The 23,802-nt window shown below is 41.0% G+C and overlaps 2 protein-coding genes and 1 non-coding gene across 4 annotated transcripts in view; all 3 read left to right on the forward strand.

Annotated features, from left to right (window-relative positions):
• The first annotated feature begins 150 nt into the window (after positions 1-150).
• Positions 151-9,286, forward strand: LOC120049671 (interleukin-13 receptor subunit alpha-1-like). Of its 2 annotated transcripts, none has more exons than XM_038996019.1 (10): positions 151-506; positions 951-1,081; positions 1,345-1,495; positions 2,824-2,923; positions 3,208-3,383; positions 5,612-5,748; positions 6,509-6,641; positions 6,925-7,015; positions 7,295-7,376; positions 7,766-9,286. In XM_038996019.1, exons 1-10 carry the CDS (start codon positions 185-187, stop codon positions 7,865-7,867), a joined length of 1,425 nt encoding a protein of 474 aa, XP_038851947.1. In that variant the 5' UTR covers positions 151-184; the 3' UTR covers positions 7,868-9,286. The 2 variants fall into 2 exon arrangements, with proteins under 2 accessions (XP_038851947.1, XP_038851946.1); XM_038996018.1 differs by having other exon boundaries at positions 152-506; positions 1,342-1,495.
• An 11,589-nt stretch (positions 9,287-20,875) lies between these two features.
• trnar-ucu lies at positions 20,876-20,949 on the forward strand. The gene has a single exon. It is a non-coding gene; the product is annotated as a tRNA-Arg (tRNA).
• A 1,242-nt stretch (positions 20,950-22,191) lies between these two features.
• LOC120049673 (kin of IRRE-like protein 1) overlaps positions 22,192-23,802 on the forward strand; it is a 37,785-nt gene continuing 36,174 nt past the window's right edge. The window contains exon 1 of the mRNA XM_038996020.1: positions 22,192-22,459. Within this exon, the coding sequence (XP_038851948.1) occupies positions 22,414-22,459 (46 nt within the window). The 5' untranslated portion in view covers positions 22,192-22,413. The remainder of the gene's footprint in view (positions 22,460-23,802) is intronic.

The following is a 23,802-nucleotide window of genomic DNA, read 5'->3' on the forward strand; positions in this document are numbered from 1 at the left end:
TTAGTTATTATTCACTTTATTATTATGATGTTCACGCCGACACAATACTCATAAGCAGGAGGGGGTGTTATCAAATGAAGAAAACGAATGACTGACACTGTCAAAATGATAAGGATATCCTATTCTGTACTGTCGTAACTTTGAGCTATTGCTCCATACAAACTCCGCCCTATTTGCCAGTCCGATGCGCGACAGAATCCCTCGCTGTCACACGAAATGGAATCATAGACCGTATGAATGTATTGAATACTCACTCGCGGGTGAAAATCCGGTGTTTGCTTTTGTTTATATTGATCTGAACGTGAGGCACTTCTATTTGTTCGCTCTGTTTGGGAGACAACTGCTCGACAATTCGTGTTTTACCTTTGGAATTCCGGGCGATTTTGAGGAGGCGCAGTCCGCCAGAAATTACGCACCGGACAACATGATTTTGAAACATTTGGAATTTCTCTTGGTTCTACGATACTTTATTAATTTGGTCGCACTAGAGGTTGCAGCTGGGAAAGGTAGTGCTATTGTATTTACTTTACATTACCTTTAATGGTCATATGACACCAGTTGTTTCGTCATTTTCAGTTGGCATGACTTTAGGAAAGCTAGGATTTCCTGTCCATTTCCCGAAACCGACGTCAGAATGAGAAGTTTAGATAATGAGAAAAGTATCTGTTTAAAATACATGTTGGATTCCCTTGTAACTTTTGCCTACATTAAAACGTGTATTAATTTGACATTGACTTACTATGATTATTATTTATGTAGTCTTGTTGTGTGGCCTTGTTACTTTGCCCCGGTGAGTCATATTGTTCAGAAATTGTAACTAGGACCTACACCAAACAGATTTGTGGATCAGACATAGCAAAGATGATATATATATATAGCATATATAGCAGTTGGTCATCACATTACCATACAAAGTAGTTTACACTGCTCGTCTCTTGTCACCTCTTCAGCTCTCCCTGAGCCGCTCAACCTGTCATTGACGTGGGAGTCTGAATTCCGTATAAAGCTGTCGTGGAACGCACCAAAGAATTTAGATGCATCATGCAAGGTGAACTACACGATCACTGAAACGATCGGAGAGGTGAGTCGAATGCACTCAGGCCCATGAAAAGGAAAATTAAACAAAAGTACATTTGGAATTGATTTATAATACAAACAGTTTTTTATGCACAGAATGAATTGCAAGACGTAGCCTATTCATGCATATCAAGAGATCATAAACTATTATAAAATCATCTGTTACAAAGTTATATTATTCAATAATAATACACATCATATTAAATACCTAACACTAATACTTTGTAGAATGTGAAATGACAGTGATTCAACATTTTTTCACAGAAGAAGCCCGAGTTAACGTCAACTTCCAACTTGTATAAAGAGTATCATGTCACTACGAATGATGCAGTGAATTACACAGTGAAAACAAACCCCAAAAACTGTACAGGCAGAACCAAAAGCAAACCTGTCAGCATCTCTAAACCTAAACCCACAGGTAGGTAACAATTACTGTGAGGTGAATCCTAACTTCCAACCCTAACTTCGAATTTTCACTTAGTATCCCATTGATATCAATGCATGACTAAGGGTGCGTTGACTCTGGGCGTTTGTAAATTCAGAGCGTTGTCAGATTGTCCCTTTGTAAATTCAGAGCATTTCGCTCTCGGAGCGTTCAGAGCGCATACTGGACGCTCTGGCCGAGGAGTAGGGTTGATCCAAGTGTTCTGACTAGCTTGCTAGCTACTTCCAGACACAAATGAGAGAACGCCCCACTCCGACCATTTTACTTGACCTAGAAGATGCGGTTAATCTGTTTTCATGTTATCCAGAGCGTTGGTGACTGTAACTGTGCTACTGGCAACAATTTAATTACGTTATTTTGCCGACATTTACTGACACCGATCATATTCAACAGGTGTTGTGTGCTCTGTAATACTCAGACGAGAGTGCTCTGAAATCGATGTAGATAGCCAAGAGTGAATTCACAAACGCACCCTAAGTGAAAATCTTAACCAAAGTGGAAGTTAAAATTTGCCCCTATATGAATTGGGACTTGTGAACTCCTGAACTTTATCCAATGTGTCTACTGTAATACAAACATTGTGTTGAAATTAATATTGTTTTTCATGTTTGAAATGCCCTTGTTTTTATTTGTACTTTATATATGCCTATCCAAAGTATTGAACAAAGGGTTTTAAGCATACAGCAAATAAAACAATGACCTTAAAGCTGAACACAATTCCCATTGAAGTGTTACCATAGAGAATAGAAAAGTTTCTTAATGTTAACATGTTTTATTGCAGATTGGCTTTTATTGTCATGAGTCTTGCCCTGGAGGCAAAACTGAGCGGTTTCCGCTAGGTGGGCCAGCTGAAAACAAAAATGTGCTTTTTGGTCTTAAATTAAGGTTAGGGTTAGGCATTAGGATTAGCAGTGTGGTTATGGTTAAAATCAGATTTTATGACTTTGTGGCTGTGCCAGCTAGTGACCACCCTGCAGAGCTGCCTCCAGTACATGCGTCATCTCAATAAATACCAACCTGCTTTTTTATCAGAACAATATTTAGATCTGCATCAGTCTTTGTCAGATACTGTTTTTGTGATCTAGACTCATGGCAATGTTTTTTCTCTCTCTCTCTCTCTCTCTCTCTCTCTTTTATCTCTCTCTCTCTCTCTCTCTCTTTTATCTCTCTCTCTCTTTTATCTCTCTCTCTCTCTCTTTTATCTCTCTCTCTCTCTCTTTTATCTCTCTCTCTCTCTCTCTCTCTCTCTCTCTCTCTCTCTCTCTCTCTCTCTCTCTCTCTCTCTCTCTCTCTCATAACAGAGTTGGTGAAGAACTTCCAGTGTTCCCTCTACTCCTCTAAGGCCATGAACTGCAGCTGGCTTCCAGTCAATCAGGCCTCAGACCTCCAGCTCTACTATGGGTGAGAACTATTTTTAAATGAATCAGGGCTCTCCCCAAAGAATGGAAGAGAGGCGATATGGCACCTTGTGTACTGGCTGTGCCACTATGTCAGAAATAAATAATCATAATATATATATTATATTTTTTACTTTATTTGTTATCATATAAGGCAATGTTTTGCTCTAGATTGCAGGAAACGCCAGTTACAGCTGTTTTAAAAAATTGAATATTTGTGGCAATTGAGCTGTGTCGGTTGAGCTGTGTCGGCTGAGCAGTGACAGATTGTCATCCCTTATGTTTCAGGTACCTTGATCCCTCCCACATAGCAGCATGCAGTGAGTACCAGTACAGAGATGGTCAGAGGACAGGATGTCACCTGAGAGGATCCTTCCTTCAATATGACGTCGACTTCAAGGTCAATGGGACTCTCGATGGCTTATCGGTACGGAATAACTTCCTGGTGCTTCCTAGATATCATGGTAAGAATAACTCCATACCACATTTTTTAACAGTTAAAAACAAATGTTTACGATATCCTCGTGGTATGATCTGAAAACCATTCAAACAAATTTAACTCAGGAGGTAAACATAGCCGCGAGGGGGAGGGTTAGTTGAAAAAAATCACCTTTATAGCAAAGCATTTGCAGGTTAACAACAAAATACAATTCCTAATGTGATGAGTAGCCAAGATTCGTTAACAGTAGTCGCTAGTACAGCCTAAGTTAATTTAACTCATGACTGTTTGCTAAACATAATTAACCATTGAGAATAGAACGCACATTTCTTTGTAGGTTACTGCATAACAACGGGTGTGTGAGGGGGAGAGAGAGAAAACAAGAGGGCTGTTGTAATTAAATTAGTAAACACAAGATTGTGCGTATTAAAACGGTTTCAGGTCCATGGACAGCTATTTCGAGACATTGCGGAGAAAAGTGCTCAAGTGCCACTTGCTGGGCCATGCCCAGCACTGTGTTGCTTAGTGGGCTAGTAAGCCTACATGTTTGACATTAGCAGGAGCAGGCCTGGGAGCCGAGGGTGAGAGAATGCCATGTTTCTAATTTAATATTGTTTTTTAATTCACCCCCCCCCTTTGCAATCAGAACAGCATCAATTCGTTGGGCATAGAATCTACAAGGTGTCAAAAGCGTTCCACAGGGATGCTGGCACATGTGGACTCCAATGTTTCCCACAGTTGTGTCAAGATGGCTGGATGTCTTTTGGATGGTGGACCATTCTTGATACACACAGGAAACTGTTCAGTGTGAAAAACCCAGCAGCGTTGCAGTTCTTGACACAAACCGGCGCACCTGGTACCTACTATCATACCCCGTTCAAAGGCACTTTAATATTTTGTCTCACCCATTCACCCTCTGAATGGCACACATACACAATCCATGTCTCAAGGCTTAAAAATCCTTCTTTAACCTTTAACCTGTCTCCTCCCCTTCATCTACACTGATTGAAGGGGATTTAACAAGTGACATCAATAAGAGATCATAACTTTCACCTGGATTCACCTGGTCAGTCTGTCATTGAAAGAGCAGGTGTTCTTAATGTTTTGTAAGCTCAGTGTATATTTTAATATCCCATGTATTTCCTTCCTCTACCCCCAATTTCATCGTGGGAAAACATAGTTTGGAAAGTAAATGCCTGTTGCTGTAAAGAGAAGACAATGAAAATACTCTAATCTGTCTTTTAATTAGCAAAATTCGCAATTTGAGCGAACAGTAAACAAACGTATTGGCACCAGCTGAGAGCATCAGTCATATCCCCATTGAGTGTGCTTCACCCTTTCATTGGGTCAGTGCCACTTGAAACTTGATTTTTGGACAATAATTCCCTCCTTCAGGTTAGATGGACTTCATAATGTACAATTTGTGTCTCCCCTGTTCATAGGCCAGATTAGATGGTTGCAGACAAGGTGTTTTTTATTGATCTGTTTGTCAGAGTCAGCAGTAGCCTATACTACCCTGTCATTGTTGTCATATTAAAAACATAAAATATAGTAGAATTGCATTAAACATATCCTGTAGCCTAGGCCTACTCTACACGCTCAGCCATGCATTGAACACTGCAGTCTTTTTTTGTGAACAGTGATTCAATTATATTATTAGCCTAAATTGTGACTATCCAATCAACTTATCACCTTAGGAATAGTAGGCAATCTTGCATAAGTCTGCAAATGCGATGATAGATGCATGGAATGCTTTATTATAAGGGAGAATTTTAATGGTGAAAATGAACTTCCCCAAACTGGAAACACACTCTATGGGAGAGGGGAGACGGACCGAGAGAGAGAGAGACCTGACTTAACTCAGAGTAAACTGTTTATCGTACAGCAGAGCGCGTCTGACTCCAAACCCCCACAACTGAATAGATCAGAGCCTATCATGAGCGTATCGCTTACAAAAGCTGAGAGCTCTCCATGCAGAATGGGGCCCATGTTTTTCTCTCTCCCCTACCCCAGTCCCATTATCATTAACTGCAAGAATTTGTATTAGTTGCAAAAAAATATAGAAATATTTATTTTTTGCAACAATTCAAATTCTTGCAGTTTTACCATCTCACCAGCCTATAGAGGTAAATTCCAATTGAACAACCAATGACTCATTCCATGATACTACTAAACTCTCAAGTATGCAATATTGTTGATATTACCAATACTCTCATTTATCTAATGTTATACTGTATGTCTGATTCTCTTCAGTCAAGGCCCCGGCCCCTAAGGTGAAGATCACAGAGGAAGGTAGGAATCTCATCCTGAGCTGGGACTATCCCAACATAGGCGCTGACCACTGCTGGAATTACATCTTTACCTACAGCAAGTGTCAACTGCTCGTGGATGTGCGTATATTTTCATTTACATTTATGTCTCCCTTTATTTATCCAGGAAAACTAGTTCATAACAAATTCATATTTACATTGACAACCTGGCAAGTGCATTTTTTTGTCCGTTTTTATGCTTCCCAGAAGAGTGTTTTCTATTGTTTCATATTTCATTTCAACTAGTTAATTATGGGTTGCACCTACGTCACTCGGTTGCGCTGTTGTTATACAGGTTAGTCTCACTGATATAAATACATTTTGATGATTTATCAACAGATAATGAGACCTAAGACAGAATGTGTCAGATGAGGGGTTGGGCGTTCTGCTATTGTTAACATGAGACAGGCCACTTATGTGAATTGCACCAATAGAAATACAGCTTTAGTCACTGGACAATGTTTACATTGTTTTTACAGACCTACTGAATGTGTTAGGATGAGTGGGCATTGGACATCTGCTGTTTGTTTGTGTGTCTGTGTGTCAGTCAAATAGTACACTCTTAGAAAAAAAGGTTCCAAAAGGGTTCTATGGCTGTCCCCATAGGAGAACCCTTTTTGGTTCCAGGTAAAACTCCTTTTGGTATCCATGTAGAACCCTCTGTGGAAAGGGTTTTACATGGAACCCAAAAGAGTTCTACCTGGTTACCAAAAAGGGTTCTTCAAAGGTCTCTCCTATGGGGACAGCCGAAGAACCCTTTTAGGTTCTAGATAAGACTTTTTTTTCTAAGAGTGTACCACTATTTGAGTTCCACTCATGGTTCTGTGTATGTTTCTTCCAGAGTAAGGAAATACAATTGAATAGTGTGACGGTTTCATATGACCAGACATGCCAGTACAGAGTCAAGCTTAAAGCAGTCTATGCGAAATGGTGTGGGGAGGGAGGCAGCGACTGGAGCGAAGAGGAAATCTATGGTACTTTCTCCTCTTTCTTTCTCTACATTCTCTCCCTCTTTCAGAACACAGACAGTGATGTCCTGTAATTGTGTTACCAATTGAAATAGTTGAAACTTTCCCCTTCAAATAAAATAGAAGACAAATAGAATAAAACGTATATAATATACCCGTAGTCTATAGTCTCTATAATAGTATATGTCGTTTAAACAGACTTATGTATTGAATGTTGGCTAAATGTAACAGACTTGTCAAGATTAGAATTAGACCGGGTCACTGATATTTTTGCTTGTATTCTTTTCAGGTGTGGATGATTGGTCGACGACTGTGTTTGATGTCGTCATTCCAGCTGTAGTCTTCTTATTCCTCATCCTTTTAATTAGTTGTTTTATGAAGTAAGTAAACATACACTATATCCGTGTCTGCGTTCTGTGTGTGTGTGTGTGTGTGTGTGTGTGTGTGTGTGTGTGTGTGTGTGTGTGTGTGTGTGTGTGTGTGTGTGTGTGTGTGTGTGTGTGTGTGTGTGTGTGTGTGTGTGTGTGTGTTGGGGTTTAGATTGATTGAATGTCTTAATAGACAGAAGATATCTAGCAAATGTGTTTCCACTTAATTAATTGCCATTTTGGTGTTTAGGGTTTAAATGTTGGGCTAATTCTTTTGTGGTTCTTTTCCAGGCACAGAGAGAAGCTTTTCCCCGCAATTCCACATCCCTCACTGATTTTCAAGGACATGCTGAACGGCAATAAGGAACTGAAGGTTAGAACAGCAACATCCTCTGGTCTCTTTCATTATTAGTAGTGGTCTAACAGCAAGGGGCTGTTGTTGAACTTCACATACTGGACATGTTAACATCAGTGTATGCAGTAGATACTAAACTTCCTCTTACAGTACTTCTCACCAGGCACATACTGGTTGAATCAACGTTGTTTCCATGTCCTGTCAATGAAATTACGTTGAACCAACATGGAATAGATGTTGGCCGTAGTCATCATCCTTACCCACACCCACACATTCTCAGACACACCCACACCCACACATTCTCAGACACACCCACACCCACACATTCTCAGACACACCCACAACCCACACACACATTCTCAGACCTAAACACACACTAAGCCACTCTTTTTCTCTCTGTGTTCCAGAGCTCCATAGGCAATCTCTATGTCCCGGTTGAGGAGGAGGTGGAATGTAAGATCAGTCTAGAGAAAGACTATACTCTTCCCATGATGCAGCCTGAACACTGAGAGACTACACACTGACGCAGTAGTGATTACTACTGTACAGACAGATACAACTACAACCTGACCCGGTATGACCTGGGAGCCAAGTGACTTCAGTGTCATTGACCGGCCCTCAAAGTAAGCTATCTTAAGGTGGACCCTAACTGTACTGCTGAAGAGTGTCAGGAGTTGGAGCTCCACAGTCGATGGACGACCTTAACGAGTTGGATACAGACTGGGAGTATGTGGACTATGGACTATGGAGACGCCTTTTCCTTTGTTTGTCCTGGAACTGTCAGGACTTATCGACTCACTGACTTCTGTATTGTTCTGGATTGCGTGCGTGCGTGTGTGTGTGTGTGTGTGTGTGTGTGCCTGCGTGTGTAGGCAGATACTAAGAACTGTTCTCACGTACCCCTTGCAACCCAAGGCTTGGGGTCTTAGGTCAAATGTCAGAGGTTATCAGAAAGCCAGTGCAGGAAACGAGGAGGGGCAGGACTCCTAAACCTCACTCCCCGACCAAATAGAACATTGGTGGGCAGTGCCCGAAGAGATGGGCAGGCAGCACCACAGTCTTTATCTGACTGATCAACCCTGTTGATCATGTAATGATTTAGGGGACGAAGAGGTACTTGAAGCTGTGACCCTCTGTGAAATGAGTGCACTACTTGTGCCATAAAAGGCCAGACCTCTAGGCAGGGACTTTAGGGCATTGACATACAGGTAGGTGTGTCCCAAATGGCTCCCTATTCATTACACGTATAGTGTGTTACTTTTGTCCAGGGCCCATAGGGCTCTGGTCAAAAGTAGTGCACTATGTAGGGAACAGAGTGCCATTTGGGACGCAGAATGCCTATCAAGGGCTATGTGCTGCTAATGTGAGCTAGATTGTTGTGACTCTATTGTTATCAACCTGCATTGCTATTCAAAAGGATAACTTCCCTGTACGTAATAGCTATGTGTAAATAGGTTGTGCAGGTGTATCTATAGTATGTACAAATGTTGGTGAAGTATATATTTTGAGTTTTGTGTGTCAAGGAAATGTTTTGTGCAACATGTATTTTGTATTTCTTTTGTGAAAAAAATGTGCATGCTGTCTTATGGAACCTTATTCTTCTGCATTAATGATTAATTGATATCACCACACACACACTCACTCATTGAGTATCATTCACATCACACCTCCATACATGCAGAGACTCTTCCTTGATAAGATCGCCAAGTCCTTTTTAACAACCTGGAATGAGAAACAGACTTTGTAGAGGACCTGCTGAACACCTTAAACCTGTTATCTGGTCTGTTCTGAACTAGAGATGAGTGTAACATGCTCACAGATGAACCAATGGGCATGTCAAGCAAGGCCTTGTGTACCTGCTAATCTATGATGAGAATCAATCCAGAGTGTAGGCGTTGAGAGAATAAATCCATCAACAAATAACTGAATCATGTGAGTGATACCTCCCTTTCTATTTTCAGAGAGGGATTTCTTCCTGGAACATGTTCTTGTTCCATTCCTTAGACATATAGTCAGTGTGATATCAATCAATCAAATGTAAATGAAGCCCATTTTACATCAGCAGTCGTCAACAAAATGCTTAAAAGATACCCAGTGTAAGCAATGCAGAGGCAGAAGCACAGAGGCTGATATGATGGGAGAAATTTGAAAGGGTGTAGCTGTATTTGGAATTGAATTGAGAAATCCCAAAACTGATGCTGTGATGAAATCCTCCCTCAAACTGAGTGAGTGACGTGTCGAGGCTTGATACTCTTGATTCAAATAGTGATATCTTAAGAGAATGTGTGCTATGAAAAACAGGTAAACACTAAAGGAAGTCAAATAGGTGAATTGAGACATTAAGCCCCTATTTGAAAGCAGCATACCAGTGTGTTTTATTCCTGTGTGTTCTTGCCTGCAAGTTTGATACATTGCTATCTTACAATTATAATACTATAATTTTTACTATACACTGCTTGTCTGTCTCCAATCTCGCTACTGTGGACCTCACAAAATTGTCTTTATTGGCAGTCAGTCTGAGTTGATGTTGGATTTCTGGATCTCACTCCCATTCATTCCTTCCTGGCAGAGTCCACATAAACCAGCTGTAGTGGTCACACACACACACACATAGACGCACACAGACACAGACACACACACACTCATCTACTGCTTATCATTTGATGTTGGAGCATGTCAGTAAGTAACAGTACTGCAATATGTGAGAAATGATCATGTTTATAAAACACGGTGTCAGAGAGCTGTATAATCACTAGCCTCTCTCACTTGCACATCTACATGAACACACATTGTACACCCTGTTAGCACACAGACTGACTCATGAAGTCTTCCTCTTCCTGTCTTCCTGTCTCCCACTATAAGACTGCACTGTTCTGGGAAAAAGGAAGCAGGCCTGTGAGTCATAGATATGTTAGCCAAGCCTCATGCCAGTATGCCAATCTCACACTGTTGCCAAATAGTGCATGGGCCTAATTCATGTGTTATAAAGTCCTTATGTAGATATTCTTCAACTACTACTAACATATTTCATGTCCAAGTTTTCATTGGGTGGTAATAAGTCATGCATCATTAATTGATCCAAGTATCCTTGATTTATACAGACGATCCAATTGAAATCGGTCAAATCTATTTCATGTGAGAGGCCTGTTCATATCTGATGTGATGACATCCCATTGCATTCGAAAGGAATAGCATCCCATTATCCCAACAGAAATGTGAACTAAAAATAGAATATACACAGACTTACATTGTTCTGTCTGCCTATTCCAGTAAGCGATCTTCTTAACTGCTGTGAGTGATGTGTAATCATCGTTTTTGATTTCCTCAAGAATTTCATCTCATCCTTCAGTCGTGCAACAGAAACTTTGTACCGCACTCGCACTGTTTCCTGGTACATTTTCAAAAACAACATCGGCACGAACACGGGCCTGTCGGAGCAAGAACTGAACAATGCAGATCACAATCCTCTACATCAGGTATTCCCAAACGGGGGTACGCGCAATGCTGTCGAGGGTACGCCAAATAAAAATTTGATTCACATTTTTAAAAAACAAAAGATACAATTTTTTGTACAAATACAAATCTTCACATTTTCAAGCTGTCCATTTATATTTTCCAACGGGGCTATACATTTGGGTGAGTTTTTTTTGTCACAAAAAAATATAATTTTTGTATAAATTAAAATCTTCACATTTTCAAACAGTCCATTTATATTTTCCAATGGGGTTTTTTTGTCGCCTGAGTAACCTCCTTTCACTGCCAAAAATTTTATTAAACCATCTAACGTTAGTCTACCTGTCAAATACAGGTAGACTAGTCAAGTAATTAACATCCAATCACATTAACCGTTACTCTCTCGTGGGAATTCGGTTTCTCGAAAATTGATAAATGGTTAAATAAAAGTAAGGCCCGCGTCCATAGAGACACATACCAGCTCTACTGGCAGTACTGCTACTACCAGCAGTACTACACCTGCACCTGTCGATGACACAAGTTGTTCTGCTTCCACGAGCACATCCAATGCTAGCATCAGTAATTCTACATGTGTTGTTAGCCCAGCTAGCATGGACACTGACAGTTGTGAATCTGATGCAGCCGAAGAGCTACTGCCCCCTTACCCGGGAAAGCACCGAACAACAGACAGGGACTTTGGACCATCAAAGAGGCGCAAATATGATGAGAACTACATTGATTTGGGGTTCACTTATATTGGGAGTAGTGCTTTTCCTCAGCCACAGTGTGTTACATGTGCAAAAGTATAATCTCACAACTCGATGAAACCTTCACTCTTGCGCAGACATTTAGAAACAAAACATGCCAATTTTAAAAATAAGCCACGGGAGTTTTTTGAGCGAGAATTCAAATCAAAATCAAATGTATTTATAAAGCCCTTCTTACATCAGCTGATATATCAAAGTGCTGTACAGAAACCCAGCCTAAAACCCCAAACAGCAAGCAATGCAGGTGTAGAAGCACGGTGGCTAGGAAAAACTCCCCAGAAAGGCCAAAACCTAGGAAGAAACCTAGAGAGGAACCAGGCTATGAGGGGTGGCCAGTCCTCTTCTGGCTGTGGAGATTATAACAGAACATGGCCAAGATGTTCAAATGTTCATAAATGACCAGCATGGTCAAATAATAGTAATCACAGTGAACAGGTCAGGGTTCCATAGCCGCAAATTAAGAGACTTTTGAGTAGTAAGACATGTATAAAAGCAACAGATGCCATTAATAAGAAGGGGCTGGAAGAGTGTAACGATCGTCGTCATATTCCTCCTCCTCGGATGAGGAGGAGCATGGATCAGACCAACACGCAGCGAGGTATGTTGACATAATGATTTATTAGACAAAACGACGAAATACGAAATAACACTTTAGAAATACAAAATAACAAAACGAACTAAACAGACCTAAACTTACGAACTTACATGAAACGAAGAACACACGAACAGGAACAGACAAACCGAAACAGTCCCGTGTGGTAACATCTACTGACACGGAAGACAACCACCCACAAACAAACAGTGAGAACAACCTACCTTAATATGACTCTCAATCAGAGGAAACGTCAAACACCTGCCTCTAATTGAGAGCCATACCAGGCAACCCAAAACCAACATAGAAACAGAAAACATAGACTGCCCACCCAAAACTCACGCCCTGACCAATAAACACATACCAAACAACAGAAAACAGGTCAGGAACGTGACAAAGAGTCTTATATGGTGAGCTTTATATGGTGAGCTACCGAGTGGCTAAGACAGGCAAGCCCCATACTATTGTGGATGACATAATTATTCCTGCTGCCACTGATATGGCTTGGACAATGCTGGGGGAAAAGGCCAAAAAAAACTATACAGACAATGCCTTCATCAAACAACGCTGCTTCACGGCGCATCATTGACATAGCAGGATATGTTTTGAAACAATTACTGCTTCGCATACAAGCCAATGAATTCTATGCGTTGCAGCTGGATGAGTGAACAGACGTGGCAGGCCTGGCACAGCTCCTGGTATATGTCTGTTACGTTTATGGGGGGTCAATTAAGGAAGACATCCTCTTCTGCAAACCACTGGAAACCAAGACAACAGGAGAGGATATTTTTAAAGTACTGGACAGCTTTGTGACATCAAATGGACTTAGGTGGTCAAGATGTGTTGGTATCTGTACTGATGGTGCAAAAGCCATGACAGGGAGACATAGTGGAGTGGTAACATACGTGTAAGCAGTTGCTCCCGACGCCACTTGGGTACACTGCAGCATCCACCGAGAGGCTCTTGCTGCCAAAGGAATGCCTGACAGCTTGAAATACGTTTTGGACACTACAGTGAAAATGGTTAACTTTGTTAAAGAAAGGCCCCTGAACTCTTGTGTATTTTCTGCACTATGCAATGATATGGGCAGCAATCTTGTAACGCTTTTACAACATACAGAAGTGCGCTGGTTATCAAGGGGCAAGTATTGACACGTTTTTTTTAAATTGAGAGACGAGCTTAACGTTTTCTTTATTGACCATAGTTTTCACTTGTCTGACCGCTTGCATGATAACGAGTTTCTCACATGACTGGCCTGTCTGGGTGTACCTATGTGAGAGTGGATTCTCGGCCCTCACTAGCATGAAAACTAAATACAGACACAGACTGTGTGTGGAAAATGATTTAAGACAGACTCTCTCCAATTCAACCCAATATTGCAGAGTTATGTGCATCCTTTCAAGCACACGCTTCTCATTAACCTGTGATGAGTTTTTCACAATTTTCGATGAACAAATAACGTTTTATATGTAAGATGGCTAAATAAATAGCAAAATTATTGATTATTATTATTTGTGCCCTGGTCCTCCTATAAGAGCTCTTTGTCACTTCCCACGAACCAGGTTGTGACAAAAACTTACACTCATTCTTATGTTTAATAAATGTATCGTATAGTGTGTTTGTGTGGCAGGCTTACAATGATGTCAAAAAACAACATTTGAGAGTGCGCTGACCCTGGTGCTAGAGGGGGTACGCAGCTGGAGGTTGAATGTTTGAAGGGGTACGGGACTATATAAAGTTTGGGAACCACTGCTCTACGTGACTCACATACTGAAGGAAACTCTTAACAACAGCCAAAACAACAGTACCCCAAAGGTACACTGAGTGTACAAAACATTAGGAACACCTTCCTAATATTGAGTTGCACCCCCTTTTGCCCTCAGAACAGCCTCAATTCGTCGAGGCATGGACTCTACAAGGTGTTGAAAGCGTTCCACAGGGATGCTGGCCCATGTTGATGTCAATGCTTCCCACAGTTGTGTCAAGTTAGCTGGATGTCCTTTGGGTGGTGGACCGTTCTTGATACACAAGGGAAACTGTTGAGCGTGGAAAACCCAGCAGCGTTGCAGTTCTTGATACACTCAAACCGGTGCGCCTAGCACCTACTACCATACCACGTTCAAAAGCACTTACATATTTTGTCTTGCCAATTCACCCTCTGAACAGTGGTGTAAAGTACTTAAGTAAAAATACTTTAAAGTACTACATAAGAGTTTTTTGGGGGGAAGAGATTTTCGATGTACCGATTCCCTGGCACATGGTTTATGAACTGGTAAACAAAACAACACTTGATGCAACACTTTGAGTTTTTCAATAGAAATTATTACACAAAATTCTTGCCACCAACAGAATGCTATATGGGCAAACAACAATCTCACCTCTATAGATTTTGCTGCGAAGAGACAGAATCACTAGATCATTTATTCTGGTATTGCCCCTATATAGCTTGTTTCTGGTCACGGTAAAAAAGGAATGGTAAAAAAATCACAACATTCACTTAAAATGAACCGTACAATTAGCAGCGGTGGGCGATTTGGAAAGCCATAGTCAGTCAATACATAATATAATAATATTTGTAGGATAGGTTTCATCATTAGATACTATATGATTAGAAAGGTACAAAAATGTCTAAAACATCACAGCACATTTGAAAAATATATAGCATATGGAAACCAAACACGGGTGGTCAATGGCGATAGGGAGGATGGGCTGAGAATTGCTGAGGGGTGGGATTAAAGAGTTTATGTTTGGTAATGTATTATTATTATGTGATTGCTTTATATAAAAGTACCATGTATGCAAAATGCGTATGTATAATGTCTACTGTATGTAAAATGTATGTACAGTATATGTAGCAGAAAATATATGTGTCATCTGAAGAGGGGGGGTGGTGGATGGGTTCATATTTGTTTATATACAGTTGAAGTCGGAAGTTTACACACACCTTAGCCAAATACATTTAAACTCAGTTTTTCACAATTCCTGACATTTAATCCTTGTAAAAAAAAACTGTCTTAGGTCAGTCAGGATCACCACTTTATTTTAAGAATGTGAAATGTCAGAATAATAGTAGAGAGAATGACTTATTTCAGCTTTAATTTCTTTCACCACATTCCCAGTGGGTCAGAAGTTTGCATACACTCAATTAGTATTTGGTAGCATTGCCTTTAAATTCTTTAACTTGGGTAAAACATTTCAGGTAGCCTTCCACAAGCTTCCCACAATAAGTTGGGTGAATTTTGGCCCATTCCTCCTGACAGAGCTGGTGTAACTGAGTCAGGTTTGTAGGCCTCCTTGCTTGCACATGCTTTTTCAGTTCTGCCCACAACTTTGGAAGTATGCTTGGGGTCATTGTTCATTTGGAAGACCCATTTGCGACCAAGCTTTAACTTCCTGACTGATGTCTTGAGATGTTGCTTCAACATATCCACATCATTTTCCTGGCTCATGATGCCATCTATTTTGTGAAGTGCACCATTCCCTCCTGCAGCAAAGCACCCCCACAACATGATGCTGTCACCTCCGTGCTTCACGGTTGGGATGGTGTTCTTCGGCTTGCAAGCCTCCCCCTTTTTCCTCCAAACGTAACGATGGTCATTATGGCCAAACAGTTCTATTTTTGTTTCATCAGACCAGAGAACATTTCTCCAAAAAGTACGATCTTTGTCCCCATGTGCAATTGCAAACCGAAGTATGAATTTTTTTGGCGGTTTGGAGCAGTGGCTTCTTCCTTGCTGAGCGGCCTTTCAGGTTATGTCGATATAGGACTCATTTTACTGTGGATATAGATACTTTTGTACCTGCTTCCTCCAGCATCTTCACAAGGTCCTTTGCTGTTGTTCTGGGATTGATTTGCACTTTTTGCACCAAAGTACATTAATCTCTAGGAGACAGAACGCATCTCCTTCCTGAGCGGTATGACGGCTGTGTGGTCCCATGGTGTTTATTCTTGCGTACTATTGTTTGTACAGATGAACGTGGTACCTTCAGGCATTTGGAAATTGCTCCCAAGGATGAACCAGACTTGTGGAGGTCTACAATTATTTTTCTGAGGTCTTGGCTGATTTCTTTTGATTTTCCCATGATGTCAAGCAAAGAAGCACTGAGTTTGAAGGTAGGCCTTGAAAAACATCCACAGATACACCTCCAATTGACTCAAATGATGTCAATTAGCCTATCAGAAGCTTCTAAAGCCATGACATCATTTTCTGGGATTTTCCAAGCTGTTTAAAGGCACAGTCAACTTAGTGTATGTAAACTTCTGACCCACTGGAATTGTGATACAGTGAATTATAAGTGAAACAATCTGTCTGTAAACAATTGTTGGAAAAATGTCTTGTGTCATGTACAAGGTAGATGTCCTAACCGACTTGCCAAAACTATAGTTTGTTAACAAGAAATTTGTGGAGTGATCTAAAAACAAGTTTTAATGACTCCAACCTAAGTGTATGTAAACTTCCGACTTCAACTGTATAATAATAATAATAGTAATTATATATATATATATATTTACAGTACCAGTCAAAAGTTTAGACACACCTACTCATTCGTAGGGTTTTTCTTTATTTTTACTATTTTCTACTCTTGAATGAGTAGGTGTGTCCAAACTTTTGACTGGTACTGTATATATTATGCCGTCTGGTTTGCTTAATATAAGAAATTATAAATGATGAATACTATTACTTTTGATACTTAAGTATATTTTAGCAATTCCATTTACTTTTGATACTTAAGTATATTTAAAACCAAATACTTTTATACTTTTACTCAAGTACTATTTTACTGGGTGACTTTTACTTGAGTAATTTTCTATTAAGGCATCTTCACTTTTACTCAAATATGACGAATGAGTACTTTTTCCAAATACACATGCCATGTCACAAGTGAATCTTCCAGCAAGACAATAACCCCAAGCACATATCAAAATCCACAAAGAAATTGTTGATTGACCAAAAAAATCATAATTTTGCTATGGCCATATCAGTCTCTGGACTTGAACCCTATTGGTTTGAGTTGAAGAGCGCAGTCCAAAAGAGCAGACGAAAGATGTCAAGAATCTGGAAAAATTCTGTATGGAGGAATGGTCTTGTAGGCTCGGCCCTAAACTGTGCTCTCTGCCACCTCTGGCCGCATGGCAAATGGCCAAAGACTTCTATGGGCTTGTAGGATAAAACTACTGCAGCTATGTTTGGTATCTATCTAAAAATTTGATGCCATCTATATGGATGTATGATCTTTGTTGTAAAGTGTAGTTGTTCAGAGTGAACTCTGATGACGCTGTATGGAACAATCTCTTTTGTACTCAAAGGAATTATCTCTATTGTAACCGAGCCCATTCCCTTAAATTACCACACCTAGATGTGACCCCCTTCCTAGAGGATGTTGGCTAGTTCAATCTGATTGGATATCTTCGTTTTATTACCTTTGGTTTGGTCTGTGGATTGGTCAACAATTGATTTTGAATATAAACAAGCCAGATCTGGTATAAATGGAATGAAAGTATTTTCTTCTCCCTCTTGTCCTGCTAGGTTGTATGAGAAATGTTCATACAAATTCTCGGCGTTGCGTCGTGGTTAAGATCAACCCTTAGCCGTGGTGTATTGACCATATACCACACCTCCTCGGGCCTTATTGCTTAATTAAAACCCCTTGAGCATGACCATAAAAAGTGTTTTAATTGTTTCTTTATTTAGAGCTCCTATATCTTTATCTTGGATGAACGAGTTCTGCATGAAGCGTTCATGGAACCGAATAGAGATGTCTGTTGAACATGTATGGCTGTCTACCCACTGTTTTCTGATGGCTTCTACAGGTGTGCTGCAGTTATACAAATACCTTCTTCCTCCCACCTATAGCAGCATGTTACGTTCCCCAGTTTCTGTGTTGTTGTTTGTGTATTTGAGTGTGTGTTTCAGAAGATGGCTTCCTGAAATCCCTCAAGCAGCTGATTGGTCGACTCCAGGGCTAATTGGAGAGCTGACCCCGCCCTCTCGTCAGAACGCAGCTGTTGTCAATTACCAACACTTTTTACAGCTGTATATAAGCCATTGTTCTGTTGCTCAGAGGAGAGAATGCATAGAGAGATGATTGCAGAGAGAAGATTGATTGTGATAGAGAGAAGATTGATTGTGATAGAGAGAAGATTGATTGTGATAGAGAGAAGATTGATTGTGATAGAGAGAAGATTGATTGTGATAGAGAGAAGATTGATTGTGATAGAGAGAAGATTGATTGTGATAAGAGAGAATTCAATTGCTGAGAGTGGTGCTGGTCGTTTTTCAGGGAGTAGAGGGTTATATAGTGTTGGTTGTTTTTCAGAAGGAGATTTGGTATGTACTATGTTAGTTGTTGCTGAGGGAGCTGATTGGTTATGTCTGTTATAGGACGCACTGTTTTGATTATTGAAATTGTTTGTTATTCTGTTTCATTTGTTCCCAAGGGGTAAGGGGAAGGCACCTAGGGAGTGCTTAGGCAAGAGTCCCGCGGGCATACATATACCCGTAGTATATTCACTGTCTAGGCACACTAGGTAAGACCTGGGCGGACCACCCCCTGTATGAAAAAAGACTTCTGAAAACCACCTTAGTGGTGGATCCTAAAGACCATAGTAGCAATAGAACTCTGACCAGGAGGACTGTTGTGTTTTAACCCTTGGCCTACAATGGTCGCGCCTTGAGGAAATCTAATTAACATAACCCAAAATTCCCCATAAAAATGTGTCTGTTAAGGCTAGAGATATGTGTATTATTGAAAAAAAATAAATATTGAAAGCTGAGACTCTCATAAAAACGATGAGACTCCCACAAACACAAGACTCACAAGACTCTTCTGAAGGTCCCCAGTACCAGTTTTAAAAAATTATGGAAGTATATATAGAGATAGTTTAGTGCCTAAAAGGGGTGCGTCACTTGAGTGGGTTGAGTCTCTGACGTGATCTTTCTGTCCGGGTTGGCGCCCCCCTCGGATTCGTGCCGTGGGGGAGATCTTCGTGGGCTATACTCTGCCTTGTCTCAGGGTAGTAAGTTGGTGGTTGAAGATATCCCTCTAGGGGTGTGGGGGCTGTGCTTTGGCAAAGTGAGTGGGGTTATATCCTGCCTGGTTGGCCCTGTCCGGGGGTATAGTCGGACGGGGCCACAGTGTCTCCCGACCCCTCCTGTCTCAGCCTCCAGTAATTATGCTGCAATAGTTTGTGTCGGGGGGCTAGGGTCAGTCTGTTATATCTGGAGTATTTCTCCTGTCTTATCTGGTGTCCTGTGTGAATTTAAGTATGCTGCCTCTAATTCTCTCTTTCTTCTCTCGGAGGACCTGAGCCCTAGGACCATGCCTCAGGACTACCTGGCCTGATGACTCCTTGCTGTCCCCAGTCCACCTTGTTGTGCTGCTGCTCCAGTTTCAACTGTTCTGCCTGCGACTATGGAACTCTGACCTGTTCACCGGACGTGCTACCTTGTCCCGGACCTGCTGTTTTCGACTCTCTCTCTCTACCGCACCTGCTGTCTCTAACTCTGAATGATTGGCTATGAAAAGCCAACTGACATTTACTCCTGAGGTGCTGACCTGTTGCACCCTCTACAACCACTGTGATTATTATTATTTGACCCTGCTCGTCATCTATGGAAGTTTGAACATCTTGGCCATGTACTGTTATTATCTCCACCTGGCACAGCCAGAAGAGGACTGGCCACCCCTCAGAGCATGGTTCCTCTCTAGGTTTCTTCCTAGGTTCCTGGCTTTCTAGGGAGTTTTTCCTAGCCACCATGCTTCTACATCTGCATTGCTTGCTGTTTGGGGTTTTAGGCTGGGTTTCTATATAGCACTTTGTGACATCGGCTGATGTAAAAAGGGATTTATAAATACATTTGATTGATTGAAATAAATACATTTGATTGATTAAAATAAAGGGATAACTACATGTAAAAAAAATACAGTTTCCTGATCTTCAGAACAAACTTCCTTTACATTTTTTTGTTTTACTATCTGTTGTTCCATGTCGTGAATCTGTTATTCAATGCATTTCTATTGGCTGACAGCAGTAACGCTAAATTCAATCATACCTGATACAATGTTGTCAATCATCATCTATCCAGTATGGAACCTTATGAAAAAGAATGTCCAATTGGGATGTTATGATGCAACCGCGGTGCAATGTAGCTGGGGCTACTTAAGATTCTGGTACAGACGCTGAGTGCTGTCGATGCTGTCCACTTGTGCATTCATTTCCACCCATCCGTGCATGGTGTGATGGTTGATAAAAATGTGAACGAATTACGCAAAAATAATGATAAAGTAACAGAAGCTTACAGACAGTTTACTTGATTGAGCGTGTTTTATTCTGCGCGGATTCATCAAAATAATAAAATCCCTGTTAGTATTTCGTTTACAGAAAAGGAGGATGATGTAACGACGCAAACTATATCTACCATTCCACAGTTATTTGGCTATTGCCTTTCAAGCTCCTTATTGCACAACGCCTTTTATTAAAGCCTAAATGAAATGCATGTTGACCGCATCGCCATTTTGGCTCTGGAGAGAGGCTCGAGTGTGCGAATTCCATTGAAGAGACCGCGTACAGCGCCCTCTACCGGTCTTTTTCATAGAGCCAAAATGTCTAAGAAGAGTGGTCCTGATGCTGCAGGGATGCTGAAAGCGTCGACATAGAAGGATGTGAGTATCTAAACGGTGCCGGAATCATATTTATTGGCGCAGTCTCTGTGGCGCAATGGAATAGCGCGCTGGACTTCTAATCCAGAGGCTCCGGGTTCGAGTCCCGGCAGAGATGGGTCACCTCTGGGTGCCAAATGGCAGACCTGCGGATTTTTTATTACAGAAATGGTATGATGTAATTAATGCTGTCCAGTAATAAACTGCAGCCACCTTTTCATTCAATGCATCCTTCTAAATGTTCTGAATATAATACTGCACTTCACTATATCTCTACACCCCATGATATTTAGGCTATACTTGTATTTATCACATAGCCTAACCATAATAATAATTGATAATATCAAATAAAAAAATATTTATTAAAAAAAAAAAGATTTACGTGATAGAATAGCATATTCGACCACTTATTGAGCAATACAATATCAAGGTAATTATAAAACAGAAATTCTTGCTAGGCCTTTATTATTAAAAAAATTCAGGCTAGGCTACAATAGACAGATGTATTTCACCGCACAAACAATCCATTCCAATATAGTTTTTCTCAAGTAGTTCCTCTGAGTAATGGCTGAAAATGAATCACTTATTTAGTAAAAATACATCAATGCCAGTCTAGTGAATAGGCTATACATGCAATAACGGTCCAACAGCAGAACAATTTAATGATGACAATACCTGGAATCCTAATTATAGTGGCTATATGTTTCAGTGAATACATTTGGGTAACGTAATGTGTTGTTTCTACGAGGTGCATCCGTGTGTAGGCATTTGAATAGTTTATCCAGTTGTTTGGGAGTAATTATTGGGTCAGTGCACTTGAGGGCGCTCCAACACCGCGTTGTAGCCTAGGCTGATGCAAAGACGAGAGAGATGGATATGAGAGCAGCCTACAGCCCACTATACAGGCGCAATGGGAACATTGAAAACTACATGTATGTATAGCCTATGTATCTGGCTATAATAGGCTATATAGCCTCTACTTCATCATTACTTTGAGAGAAAGAAACATACTTCTGGGGCAGAACTTGGTTTTGCCATGCAGAATGTTTGCAGAATGATTCAACTAAATCAGCACTCCATTACCATAACATGTCATTAGATCTGTAACCTATGACTCAATCTCTCTTAAATAGACAAACACAGAGATAATGGCAAAAATCCAACAAACATTATGGACAAATTCGTGTAGTTTTTCTCTGGTGACAAAAACATGAAAATATAATAGAGGTATCACTATCATCTACTGCGAGATTCAGACTAGAAAGAGGAGGGGTGTGTGCTGTGGTGCTGACGTACGTGAGAGGAGAGAGCGAGAGAGAAAGGAATGCGCCGCTAATGAGAAAACGGACCGTCGCCGAGCACGCAAGAGCAGACGGCAAAAAGGAGAGAGGAGGAAAAACGGATAAATGATCTAAACCGTAAAAAAAAGAGTAGAAAGGGGTGGTGGATAACGACGAAAATCGTCACATATATTCACTGGAAGGATTACAATTGCCCGATAGTGGTGAATAAAATCCAACGGGGTTTTTTGATGCTGTCCTCACGGAGAATTGAGCTAACGGGCTTGCTGGTCTTCTGAACGATGCATAGGCTTCTGCTCCTGAGTTTGGCGTTGAGTTTTCACCGTGGTAAGATAAGGGTTTCCCCTGTTACCTTCCCTAATAAACGACACACTGTTTCATGTTGTCGAACAATACCGAGGCTTGTTAAACTTGATGAGGGGGAAAGTTGCTCTAGATTCGTTTCAGTTGTGTGCTTGTGTGTGTGTGCGCGCGCGTGTGTGTTTATGTGAGAGAGCGATAGAAGTAGATGCTCTTTTCTGCGTGTATGGCCTCGAGTTTGTCATTATATGCGGGGCAGTGTGAATGGTAGGCTATTCCACAGTGTGTGTGTGTCTAACATGATCATGGCCTGATTGGTGCGAAAACCTAGTATCCACCATATGACCTTAGTCCTGTGCATACAATAGCCTATTGCCTTTTTCAAATAGGATGTTAGGCAGAAATGACGTGATTCGAATGACAGTGCACGTCTAAAATGATTGACCAAAGGTGCTTGATATTGGAATTTGGGAACGGCTTGTGTCAACCATTCAAACGTTGCTTGCCATTTTTTATTGGTGCCTGAGATAGAAATGTAGCCTAATAACACGCACGCACACATGCACGCGCGCACACACCAAGGCCATTGTAGACGGTCTCCAGCTTGCCATGCGTAGCTGCCGCTGTAGCCTGCTCTGCTCGTGCGCGTGACACAAAGATTGGAATGGGGACTTTTTTTCGCCATGTATTTCATTTCGAATCGAGGTATGGCCAGCATAGCTTCAAGTATAATACCCCTAATGTCATCTAGATGACATATCTTTAATACATGCGCATTGACAGGTATAATAGCTTATTGTTATAACGTAGTTGCTAGGAGACATGTGCTCAAGGGGAACGTGATTTCTTAGGCTACCTGTTAGATTACAGCATCTTCCTTGTGCTCGCACAAGGCAACCCTCCCTTTTCATTGTCTACCTTGTTGTGCGTGACAGTCAGAGAGTGCGTGTACTGTGAATGTGCGGGCACGCGCAGGTACTGACCAGCCTAGCACTTTATCGTAGGTAAGGGGCGTGTTTGTAAGGTCTATATAGGATGATGTCATCCATGTAGCCTATGTCTCTTTTTAGATCACTATAGGCTAGCGCAACTCTTTTGTCCTTCACTCAACGTCCATACACAATATTAGTATACTAGTATAACTATACACTGAATGCTAAATGTTAGTATTGTATCACCTTTTCACTGCCTAATCCTGTAAAACAACTGACAGATGGCCTATAGTGTGGCAGCTATAAACAGTAATCGTTATGAATAGTCATTACACACTACAAAACATACTAATACATCTCATTCACACATGGAACGAAGCTGAAGCATGCACTCACTCACTCACTCACTCACTCACTCACTCACTCACTCACTCACTC

Source organism: Salvelinus namaycush, chromosome 6 (genome assembly GCF_016432855.1).
Source record: "Salvelinus namaycush isolate Seneca chromosome 6, SaNama_1.0, whole genome shotgun sequence".
Classification (NCBI taxonomy): domain Eukaryota; kingdom Metazoa; phylum Chordata; class Actinopteri; order Salmoniformes; family Salmonidae; genus Salvelinus; species Salvelinus namaycush.

Bases quoted from the DNA above. Each gene is read 5' to 3' on its own strand.
- LOC120049671 (XM_038996018.1), top strand. From the start codon at position 185: ATGCGCGACAGAATCCCTCGCTGTCACACGAAATGGAATCATAGACCG. The intron at 1,082-1,341 runs GTGAGTCGAATG...ATTTTTTCACAG, and splicing joins TCACTGAAACGATCGGAGAG to AAGAAGCCCGAGTTAACGTC. The intron at 7,377-7,765 runs GTTAGAACAGCA...TCTGTGTTCCAG, and splicing joins ACGGCAATAAGGAACTGAAG to AGCTCCATAGGCAATCTCTA.